Below are 12,428 nucleotides of genomic sequence, written 5' to 3'. Positions count from 1 at the left end.
AGGGAAAATGATTATAGCAACTTAATTAATGTTTCTTTAAATACCTAGCTAGCATCAACCTAACTGTGTATAAGGATCAGCAAAGCCTTAAATCACAACACTGAAGTTTTATATTTATATTCTTCAACAAAAAAGAAATTCAGATATCTGCTGGGTATAACTCATCAGCATTGCCCCTGACTGCATATGTGCCCATGCCATTTTCAAAAAGTAGCTATTAATATCAAGAAGATCAGAAGCAACAGTTTGACACAGTTTTATAATTATATTTATACAATATTTATATTGTTTCATATTTCCACATGTTGTCACTTCAAGACTACAGAGTGTGTGCAAACAGACAAGTTTGTTTGGCCCTTACTATGTTAGACATTTAACAGTAATGATGGGAGAATCCTCTTGCAGAATTCTTGCAGGTAATGCAGTAGAATTTGCTCTTCAGTAGAAGATATGTTTCATTTCTGCCTCTCCATACAAATGTGAATGTGAGCTGGTACTGCATAGTAAGAGGTATCTGGAAATTCCTACCACAGCTCACTTTTCAGAATTAGTGCAAACTACTTATAGCAGCTAATGTGTAACACAGGATGAGAGCCTTCATCATAGAATCATGTAATTGTAGAATGGTTTGGGTTGGGAAGGACCTTAAAGATCATCTAGTTCCAACCCTTCTGCAATGGGCAGGGACACCTTCCACTAGACCAGGTTGCTTGAAGACCCATCCAGCCTGGCCTGGAACTCTTCCAGTGAGATGATTTATTGCAGCATATGTGCTTTTTTTCTCATCTTATCCTCTACTTTAATCTTCAAAATCACAGTTACACAAATCAGACATTGGTTAAAATGTGTTGAAACCCACAAAACTTGCCTTCAGTTTCCTGGCTGACACCTGGAAGTGATCTATTCACAACTACACATTCCTCAGTTACACTGATATCATCAACAGCAACAGTAGCATTTGTTGTTAGAATAGTACCTCGCAAAATAATCTGTAAAGACAAAAAAATAAGTTAGTTCATTAAAGGTGATGTGATAAAAAGATGCATATGTCTATATATTCCTTTATAATTTATGACATCTGCACAGGAAGTAAATATTGCCTACAAACAACTCTGAATACCAGACAGGAAAATTACAATTGAGATTTGATTAGGTCAGAAATTTGCTCCTCAACCATCAAAGCCATAACTACCTTTACCTATGGAAAATTATGCAAACCAGATGAACGTGCTTCAGTCTAAACTGGTGAAAGCCATCACTACTGGATTAATGGCCTTCCTGTTGGAACAGATGATAGTTATATATCTTCTCAAATTAGCTATTTAGGGTTACCAAATATGATGTTTTACAACTCCATTTAATTATGGTCCTCCATACTATGCCTGCTGAAGTCAACAGCATGTGTTACAGTAAATGTAGGGATTGTAAGGATGCATTTGTAAACACAAGGAAATATTCAGGAGATCATGAAATGGAGTAAAGTACAACCATAAATCACTGATAATGTCATTTCTTTTTGACCATTTTATAGGGAAGACATAAAACAGAGAGACCAAAACTGGAATTTTGATTCGCTGCATCCTTATTCTTAGATGCTGATTTCCCTAACAGGTTTAAGCAAAGTTTTTGCAAAGTGTAGCAGTATAGATAAAAATTAAAATAAACTTGAAAAGAGCTAATTGTTTCTCTGTTTGATGCTGTAAACTGAAGAACCTGCACTGTCAGCCTCACCTCTGTGCTTGGGAAGATTCTGGAACAGAGTTGAAGCACATGGAGGACAGGGAGGTGATTCAAGACAGCCAGCACAGGCTCACCAAGGGCAGGTCCTGCCTGACTGACCTAGTGTTCTTCTATGACGGAGTGACCACATCAATGAAGGGCTATGGATGTCATTTATCTGGACTTCTGCAAAGCCTTTGGCATGGTCCTCCTCAACATCCTTCTCTCTAAGCTGGAGACATGCATTTGATGAGTGACTATTAGGTGGATAAAGAATTGGTTGGATAGTCACACCAAGAGGGTAGTGATTAGAGTTGTGATGGACATCAGTGACCAGTGGTCTCCTTCAGGGACCTGTATTGGTGCCAGTGTTATTTAATATCCTCATAAATTACATAGACAAAGGGATCGAGTGCACCCTCAGCAGATTTGCTGGTGACACCAAGCAGACTGGTTCAGCTGGCATGCCTGGGGTGCCATCCAGAGGAGACTGGACAAGCTCAAGAAGTGGGCCCATGGGAATCTCATGAGGTTTAATAAGACCAAGTGAGAGGTGCTACATCCAGGTCAGGGCAAGCCCAGTCTCAATGCAGGCTCAGGGATGAACAGATCAAGACAGTTCTGCTGAGAAGGACATGGGGTGCTGGTGGATGAGAGGCTGAACATGAGTTGACAGTGTGCACTTGCAGCCTTTAAATCCAACCATATCCTGGGCTTCATGAAAAGAAGTGTGACGAGCAGGCTGAGAAAGGTGATTCTGCCCCTTTACTCTCGTGAGATCCCACATAGAGTCAGTACTGAGCTCCCCATCACAGGAAGGTCATGGACCTGTTAGAGTGAGTCCAGAGAAGGAACACCAAGTTGATCAGAGGACTGGGGCAGTGGCTTTAAACTGAGAGTAGGTTTAGATTAGATATTCTGAAGAAATCCTTTACTGTGAGGGTGGTGAGGCACTGGAACAGGTTGACCAGAGAACCTGTGAACGCCACATCCCTGGAGGTGTTCGAGGTCAGGATGGATGGAGCTCTGAGCAGCCTGATCTAGTGAAGGGTGTCACTGCTGATGGCTGGGGGTTTGCAACTAGATGATCCAGCTCAAGCCATTCCATGATTCTATGATTCTTCTGCTCTTGGACTTAGGCCCTCATTGTGATCAGCAGTTTTTACAGAAAGGTCATGTTTTAAAAGCTACTGCACAATTGCTACTTGATGTTTATTACAAAAGCTTATTCTAGTGCAAGGAATACTGAAACAAAGGTCTTGTTTTTAATAGCTGCACCTATGGAAAAAGCTGAATGAAATTCTTTTTCATATGAGCATCAAAGAATAGAAATTCTCTTTTTTATATTTCATTATAAAATTTAATTCATTCTGAAGGCCAAATTAGAGTAACATTTTGAATGCAAAGCAAATGTCATTTCTAAATACCTGAAAAGGTAATTCCTCAGCTGCACCTCCTACAGGTATATTCACTTTTGTCCACTGCATCTCAGGCCATCCTTGAATGTCATGCAATTTTTCCAAACTTCCATCCAATGCAGTTCTTTTAAAGACAGAAAGCTGGGAATCCTGGGATAACCAGCACCAAAATCTTACCTGTTGAAAGACCTTTTAATGAAACACCTAAAAAAATTACATCATCAATCTGCAATAAATTCAGTACCAAATCATATATGCACATTATAACAAAGAATAACAGGACAGGCCTAAACACAGACTTGACATAAAAGAAAGGGATGTATGAAAGAGCTTAGTTTGACAACCTAATTTTAACTTGCATTTATCAGCTGATGCAGACTGAATTATATTATCTCCCTTAACTCTTTTCAGCTTAGTAAGCACTTAGAAACTTCTCAAATATTATTTTTCTTCACAAATGCTGAATATTTGACAGCTTCATAAGTAGGTTAATCTCAGAAGTGCAACCATTGAGGTACTCATATGAAAGAAACCTTATGATCTTCTATTTCCACAATCAACATAAATGACAATGATCTGAAGACAGATGTTAAAAATAATCTATTCATCTCCTGAAATGAGTGCATTGACCAATATATGGGAGAAAACCTCAACGACTGTAGGTGGATAAGGCTACAAAAACTGCTTGCAAAGCAGAAAATATCAGGAAAAAAGGGAGAATCCCAGTTCACTCTGTGTCCCCTGAAATACAGAGTAAACCTGATACATTTAATTTCTTTTTAAAAAATTTAAAAATTCAGCTGAGGACTACAGGGAAGAAATAAGATTTTCAAAGACTAATTTTTTTCTTCCCCCTGAGTCTTTCCTGCTTTTTCACATAGTGAAAGGCTAGAATTTCTTCAACTGCAGTACAATATTCTCTGAAAGAGTCTTGATAATACTTGAATTATCATGAAATCAAAACAGGAGCTGAATTTGTGGTTAGGAAATAACCTATTAAAAAAACCTTCCACCTTTTAATATCTTCTGGCTTCTTCTGGTCTCTCAATTTCCCATAGAGTTTCTTTTTTCCTCAGTCATGAAAATCATGTCTTATATAACATATTCTTGAGACTTAGCAATAAATTGAAATACATGCAAGATTTTTTTCTCCACCAAAAAGCTTGAGAAACAGAAAGGAGCAGGTATACAAGCACTTTTCAAAATGAGCTGTTTGAAAAGCTGCACCATAAACAATTTAGATGACTTTTGTTTATCAAACAGCTTTCCAAATGAACTTGTGTTTTCATTCTATAAGAAATAAAGCTATCCTCCAAGTCAATGTCTACATGTTCTACTATGCAATGACTACTGTGTCCATGAAAGAGCCATAAACAGAGCTGGGACTAGAAATCTGCTTTTACAACTCCAAAAACCTTAAGCTAAATGAAGATGTTTCTCAGCTGACATCTACAAAAAGGCTCAGCTACAAGAAGTTGCAGAAAGAAATTACTCCTAGGCTTAAATTAACCAGAAAGGCACAGTATAAATCTGTTATACTTCAATTCCAATTTATTTTCTTTCTTTCTTTCTTTCTTTCTTTCTTCTTTCTTTCCTTTCTTTCTTTCTTTCTTTCTTTCTTTCTTTCTTTCTTTCTTTCTTTCTTTCTTTCTTTCTTTCTTTCTTTCTTTCTTTCTTTCTTTCTTTCTTTCTTTCTTTCTTTCTTTCTTTCTTTCTTTCTTTCTTTCTTTCTTTCTTTCTTTCTTTCTTTCTTTCTTTCTTTCTTTCTTTCTTTCTTTCTTTCTTTCTTTCTTTCTTTCTTTCTTTCTTTCTTTCTTTCTTTCTTTCTTTCTTTCTTTCTTTCTTTCTTTCTTTCTTTCTTTCTTTCTTTCTTTCTTTCTTTCTTTCTTTCTTTCTTTCTTTCTTTCTTTCTTTCTTTCTTTCTTTCTTTCTTTCTTTCTTTTTTTTTTTTTTTTAACAATTGGAAGCAAAGAACTTGTAAAGCTATTAATAAACATAGATCTCTTTATGTAGATCCTTTTATCATCTCAGTGGGACATCCAACAGAGAGCATCATCTCACATTTATACACAGAGTACATAACTCACTAATACACATCCTAATAAGCAACCCCTACTCCTTGCTCTTTCCCAGAAACAAAAGTCTTCAGGGAAAATGTGGCAGAATGCCAGGCTTCCAGTCCTCAAAAACATTCCCTTTTCAGATGTGTATAGCTAGGTAAGAACTTGCTTTAACTTTTGCTGAATCTGAGAACTTTAAATACATTAAATACATGCATACTTAAAAATTGTTTGTTTTCTGACTTTGAACTGGATAAAAATATGTACATCCCCACCGTATTTGTGTTTATTTTGAATGCAGACCCAACTCTGCAACAGATCTAACCAGAATAATTCATTGATTCACATATCAGTTGTGCCCAGTTTGCCTTAAGGGTTTCTAAGATAAATTAATCTGAACCTGAAAGGTGCTTACCTACTCAGTATGAAAGTCTACAAGAGAGATGAAACTGCCTAAACGAATGCACTGTGGATACCAAGGCTGTTGGGTATCCCAGGAGCAATGCACATGCAGGGCTTGGATGGGATGCTGCCAGGCCCTTCGAGTTCCCTGCAGCAGTATTCTGCTTGATTTTACCCTGAATCTATCTAATTTCTTATGCTTTACAACACTAAGATGCCGTGTGAAGATCAAGAATTGAGAGAGTACTTTAAATCACAGTAAGACACTGTTCTTAAATTGTTTAAGAGGCTTCTACTCCTCTATTGCAAGTTGCAACTGTTCAGCTTAGATCTGGTAACTCATTGGTGTGTGTAGTCCAAGTCAGCTACAGTTTCAAGTAAAACAGATTTAGCTAAGCCAACACTTGTTTCAGGTCCCTTTCGTGAGATAAAACATAAGAAGCCTAGATCCTGCTGGAATAAAATTCTGCTATTTTGGAGGCTTCTAAGTGCAGTTATTTTTTTTCCTCACATTTTAGTTTTGGAAAAATGTTTTCCTAAATGGAACTACAGTTTCTGTTCTACACTGAGTCTGAAAAATGAAGCAGCCAGTCTAAATTTTATTTTGTTTCTCCAAAGCCTCTTTTTGCCACTGAACACAATAAAATTATTTTGGCAAGCTTTCTCTGTCTTTGCATCTTTGTGACTTTTTAAATGAGAAGGCATCATTCAGTAGCAAAAGAAAAAAACAAAAATCATAACTACACAACTTAGTCCTCCCCAATATAGCATAAGCTCTGAAAAGTTATAGAAAAGGAAAATAAAAAAGCCTCAGGAGAAAAGAAAAAACTCATAAAATTGTACAATATCTATTCACTTTACTTAGTGGCCAAAAGGACCAACAAAAATAGTTGGGAATGCTTTCTTGCAGTGAAGAGATGATGTACATTTTTAATATATTTATTCAAGTTTTGCTTTAAAAATACATATTTTGTTGAAAATTACAGCACTAGTTATAAAACTGCATTTTCATTTTTCATCTAATACTGTTCTATTTTTAAGCCCTCCTGATCCTTTTTTTCCAGGTAGCTTTTGAGTTTCTCAGATCAAGCACCATCCTGGCTGTTTGTTTTTACATTCCTCTACAGACTCACAAGACATTTGACCAAAAAACAACATTTCAGGGTATCTCTCAAGTATTGCACTGATCAGCTTAAAAAGTATCATCCTCAAATGGTAAAGTAAAATTAAACACGTGTGGAGTATGGTTGTTAATTCTCTCAGGTCACACCAATATAGCTAATGCCTAGAGAGACTTCAAACCATAAAAAAGTGCAACACTGGTGACGTGACTTTCCAGCCTCCCAACAACAGAGTGGCTGTTTGATATGGCACCTGTCCAGCTTGCTTTCTCACAGCATACAAAACCCTGAAGCATATCCTTAAATCTGAGTCACCTGGTGGGTGCTTTAGAAAAAATAACGACGATAAGATATAAAAATTTGGCAGCAAAAGCAATAAAAAGTCAACTGCATCTCCCTTCTTCCAAAGAATGTCTGTAACTCCTTCCACTGGGATTGAAATAGAGCCACTTTTTTCAGTAGCAACACTTTTAGCATTTAAAATACCATAGCTGCACACCAGGTGAGTGATAACTTCCAGGGGTGGGAACACATAATAACAAACAGTTACCTGACAGCAGGAGAGCCCAGGGGACAGCTTGATAAGGTAAGGGCTTCCCAGATGAGACATGGCCATCTTTGTGTTCATCTGATGTGATCCACTTAAGTGAATGAATGCTCCTGGAAACAAGAATTTTTTTTTAAGTATGAGAAATACATCACGCTCCAATGGCAAACAACTGCCCCAGAGAGGTAACTGGATACTCCAGGAGGCACATAAAGCTTATTCAACGCTGAAAATAAATAGTTTTGCCATCAGTTCTGTCTCTGTGGATAATGAGGAGGGTGTTTTAACAGGCTGCGACAACCAGTGTCTGTGTGGGCAAAGACAAAACAGAATTGCTACATTCTCCTGCCTCTTCCCTCTAGTAAAATTAGCATGACTCATTTCAAAGACAAGGTAAGAGGGAGAAGGAAAAAATGCTATTTGGGAAGCCATTGCTAAGGTTACCCTATCATGGTGCCTGCAAGAACTTAAACCTGAGGAACTGAGCACGGAGCCCTGCCAAGGGAGCTCAGATGTGGCTTCTCCCAGGGCTTTACTGTGCAGAACCACTGGAAGTGAGTTTTATCTGCTCTCTTCAAGCAAAAACCTAAAGATTGTCAACCTCCAAATGCTACAACTATTTCCCATAATCTTTGCATGATGCCCATCCACCCTCTGCATGAACTGGAGAGAGCAAAGGAGCTGCAACACAGAGCACCCTGGAGATCAAACAGCGCAGAGCTCAGCTGAGATCCCTAAAGGACACATTTTAATTGGCTTAAATAATGTTTCAAACAGAATTTAAAACAAAAATGATTTCCTTTAGGGTACAGTATTCACTCTCAGCACAGCCCAGCCAATTTTAAGCATGCTAACAATGTTGCAGACCACAGAAGCCAATGGAATAAGCTATATTTTCTCATGGGGTCCACAGACTTGACATTGTTTTCTGTGCTAGTGGGGATGAAAGCTTAATTAAAGATCTAATCTGAACTCTGGCAAATGAACTATGTTTGGATTTGAACTACAGCAGATGTGCTTCAGACAAAGGTAGGGAAGGATAACAATTTTCAAGGGGCCCTAAAGTAGCATATTTTCAATGCCGTCAGCGCTGCCTTTGCTGAATACTGAGACTTTTTCATGAACGTCTATGCAAAACAACACTAAAGTCTCAGTCTTTTTTGCGCATTGATATTACACATATTGCCTTACATCTTGGAAAATCAGCTATTGTGCTGCCACAGTCATACTTCTTAGCCATTTATTTCCCATGGATACATAATGAAGCAGAGGGTTAGGTCCAGCCCCATGGGAATAATGGCATCACTTTAGCAAGGCTGGCACAAAGAGGGGACCGTTACAGCTCCCCGTACAAACAGGCCTGCTGTGCTCTGCTCCCCTCATTGGAATGCAAGGGTACTTCAAAGGCTCCTCTTTTAATTTGCAGCTGAGGCTCTACAGTAGCCTTGTTAAGATCTTCATTAATCAAAATTTCCTGCTGCCCTCCCCAGGAGAGAAGAGACATGAACACTCTGGTACTATAAGTGACTGTTGCAACATGAAGGGTCTTGATTTAATGTTGTCGAAAACTTGCTCAGATTCTGGAGTCGTAGTTCTAAAGCCATGACTGTGGCAGTCACAGTGATAGATGGGTACAAAACTATCTCAGAATTACCATTTCAGCTAAGTCATATGGCAAATGCACATTACTGGTCTTGAGAGGTGGGGCATGGTAACCTCAAGATCTGCTTGAGGCTTCAACCTGCAGCAACATTGAACCAAACTCGTAACGATTCAGGTAACAAGGCAGCTTAAGTGAAGCAATGCATAGTCCCATATGGATGATTTTAACATGCTGCTTAGGCTGCAGAGCAGATGTTTCTGCCAGCAGCCTTTGTTATGACAACATTACACCCCAGCACCTAGAACAAACAAAGGCAGACCAGCCCCCCTCTACAGAGACAATAAAATCAAATATTAAATAGTTGCTGAGAAAAGTGAGCAGCAACTTTGGTGCACTTCATCACATGGTAACCAATGGGAAAAAAAGGAACATGATTTCACAGTTAGAGTCATTCTGTAGAGCAAAAACACACATACTCGCACACCACTACTCTTTGCTCAGGAGACTTTTCATCCTGGAGTTCCTCTACATTTGAATGCTTGAGTTGGACATTCCTTTAACATGAACATGGGAGAGAAGTGTGTAGGTCTGGCTGAAGATAATAATATTATCATAAAATCATTGAATCATCAAGGTTGGAGGAGATCTCTAAGAACATCAAGCCCAATCGTTAGGCTGCCACTCTGTTGTAACCCCTAAACCCTAAAGCATATCCTCCAGCAGCAGGTCCAGACACTTTTAAACTCTACCAAGGATGGCAACTCATCCACATCCTTGGGCAATCTATTCCAGTGCCTGACCACCCTAACAGTGAAAACTTTTTTCCTAACATCTAATCTGAATCTTTCCTGTCTCAGCTTATAACTGGTCCTCTCCCTGCGGGCATGGCAGAAGGGACCATCCCCCACCTGTCTACACCTCCCTTTCAGGTAGTTGTAGAGAGTCATGATGTCACCCCTGAGCCACCACTTCTCAAGGCTAAACAAACTCAACTCCCTCAGCCATTCCTCATATTACATGTTTTCTAGAGATTTTATGAGCCTTGTTACCCTTTGTTGGACTCACTCCAGGGCCTCAATATTCTTTTTTTAAGTAAGAGGTCCAAAACTGAACACAGTTCTCAAAGTGTGGCCTCACCAATGCCAAGTGCAGGGGGATGATCACTTAGTCTGGCTGGTCAAATTATTCTCAATACAGGCCAAGATGCCATTGGCCTTCTTGGCCACCTGTGCACACTGTTGGCTTATATTGAGATGGTTATTGAATTGAACCTCATGCAGTTGTCCTCACCCCACTGATAAATCAGTCCAGGTCTCTCTGCAGAGCTTTCCTACCCTCAGGCAGATTGACACTCCTACCCGACTTAGTGTTGTCTGCAAATTTTACCGAGGGTGCACTCAATTCTCATGTCCAGATCATCAATAAAGATGTTAAACAGGACTGGCCCCAATACTGAGCCCTGGGGAACACCATCATGCAGTTGTCCTCACCCCACTGATAAATCAGTCCAGGTCTCTCTGCAGAGCTTTCCTACCCTCAGGCAGATTGACACTCCTACCCGACTTAGTGTTGTCTGCAAATTTTACCGAGGGTGCACTCAATTCTCATGTCCAGATCATCAATAAAGATGTTAAACAGGACTGGCCCCAATACTGAGCCCTGGGGAACACCACTAATTATTGGCCACCAATTGCATTTAGTTCCACTAAGCACAACTCCCTGGGCCTGGTCACCCAGCTGGTTTTTCACCCGTGAATCCACCCATCCAAGCCATTAGCAGCCAGTTTTTCCAGAATTATGCTGTGAGAGACAGTGTCAAATGCCTTACTGAAATCCAGGTAATATACATTACTAAATAAATTTAACTTAAAGGGGCATTGGACTGTAGCTCAGACTTTAGGGTAATTTAATCTCCACTGGAAGCAGTGTAATAGTTACATTTTAATAAAAATAAAGTCACATAATACTTGCCAATATTATTTGACAATGACAAACATGCTTGATGTTTTTATTTTTATGCAGTATGCTGTAATAAGATTTTCATTTTGGAATAATACTTTAAAAGAGCCCTCTACTGGAATAAACCTTTTTCAGCCAAATGCCTTGCATGGCAAATATATGCTGAAGGCAGAACAACTGTTTAAAGGATATAAACCTCAGTCTATTTTTCCCAGACAATACTGATTAATTTAACTGCACTCCACAAAAAGCTGCAGTCACAGTTTGTCCAAGTAATACTTCCATGAACGGAATATCTGTGATTATTGGATAAAAAGTGCTTATGACACTCACAAAGTCAGCTGTCAGGTCAGTGTCTCAAAAAATGCATCATCTCATACCTCACTGATTAATGAGGGTTACAAAGATGTAGTAACTACATCACAGCTAAGAAGGAGCATTCCCATCAGACTAGCATTCTGTAATGCATTACCTACGTTGTATACATACTATTTATCATCCAGTTCAAATCAGTCTTTATTATCAGTCTGTGACCATTTACAATTATGTAAAGGAGGAAAATAATAAATCTCACCATGCTCTATATTAGCTGTATAACCTCTGCCAGGGAGTTTCCTGTCCAGGGGAGCTTGTTCTTTCCTTATGTTCCAGTCAGCATCACCTCTGCTCAGTGGCTTCCATCCACAAAAGTCAGTCTCAAAATCACATAAGGTGTAATTAGCTGTTATAAGATAAGAACAATGAGAGATCAATAAGTTGAATTTGACACAACAGTGTAACACCATAGCTATGACTGTTTTGCATTTAGATGTATTTAGGTGTCTAAAAGAAACACCAGTACATTTCACTGCCATATTTCAGGTGCACAAAAAGTTCCAGAATACAGGTAACAAATCAGGCAGGCCCTTCCCTTCTGCATCAAACTCAGAACCATAAACAAAACCACCTATAAGACAACAAACTATGCATATTAAAGATGAGACCTGTACATAAACTGCTGATAGATTACGAAAGTAATAATATATACTTTTTAAAAGATGAATTGTAGTGGAAAGTCAATTATGAATGCATAAAAATCAAATGTATTCAGAGTTTAAAATACATGGAAAGTAAAGATGAATTAAGCTTCCACTTAATTTATTTTTGAAAATGAGAATTAAATTTATGAATTATTTAGGTCTCCTAGAAATTTTTACTGCAAAGTAAAAGACCATTTTCTCAGTTTGTATAGATTAGACCAGCTTAAATTGTATCAAATTTTCACACAGTCTTTCATTTATTGAGTACAAATAATTATTTTGCTAAGAAAATTGTATAATCTGAGACTTTTCTTTTCTGGTCCCAAAGCACTACACCTAGCTCTTTGGGTCACTTACTGCCATTGCAACCATTGCTTTTGAAATGCATTTGTCACTTCTCACTTTCATGGCACATTTATCTGCTCATATCAGCCAGATGTGATTGTTTGTATTACTCCACTTTTCAAATTGTACAAAACCAAAATGAAATGCATATTTCTTTAAGCACCATGGCAGTAAACTCCACAGTAAAGGTCTCCCTGGACTAAAGAGGTTCTTTGAGCAGTTAAATCTTAAGGAG

At 38.5% G+C, this 12,428-nt stretch overlaps 1 protein-coding gene across 1 annotated transcript in view; it reads right to left on the bottom strand.

The window, feature by feature from the left end:
* The window catches only part of MALRD1 (MAM and LDL receptor class A domain containing 1), a gene marked incomplete at its 3' end in the record, with an annotated part of 76,459 nt that overhangs the window by 36,277 nt on the left and 27,754 nt on the right, over positions 1-12,428 (bottom strand). Inside the window, exons 11-14 of the mRNA XM_009076609.1 lie at positions 11,404-11,550; positions 7,271-7,380; positions 3,147-3,314; positions 869-989 (exon numbers count right to left, since the gene is read on the bottom strand). Coding sequence (XP_009074857.1) covers positions 869-989; positions 3,147-3,314; positions 7,271-7,380; positions 11,404-11,550 — 546 coding nt within the window. The remainder of the gene's footprint in view (positions 1-868; positions 990-3,146; positions 3,315-7,270; positions 7,381-11,403; positions 11,551-12,428) is intronic.

Source organism: Acanthisitta chloris, unplaced genomic scaffold (assembly GCF_000695815.1).
Source record: "Acanthisitta chloris isolate BGI_N310 unplaced genomic scaffold, ASM69581v1 scaffold7036, whole genome shotgun sequence".
Taxonomy (NCBI): Eukaryota; Metazoa; Chordata; class Aves; order Passeriformes; family Acanthisittidae; genus Acanthisitta; species Acanthisitta chloris.
Note: the sequence above shows the minus strand (reverse complement) of the source record. Positions and strands in the feature narration are given on the sequence as shown.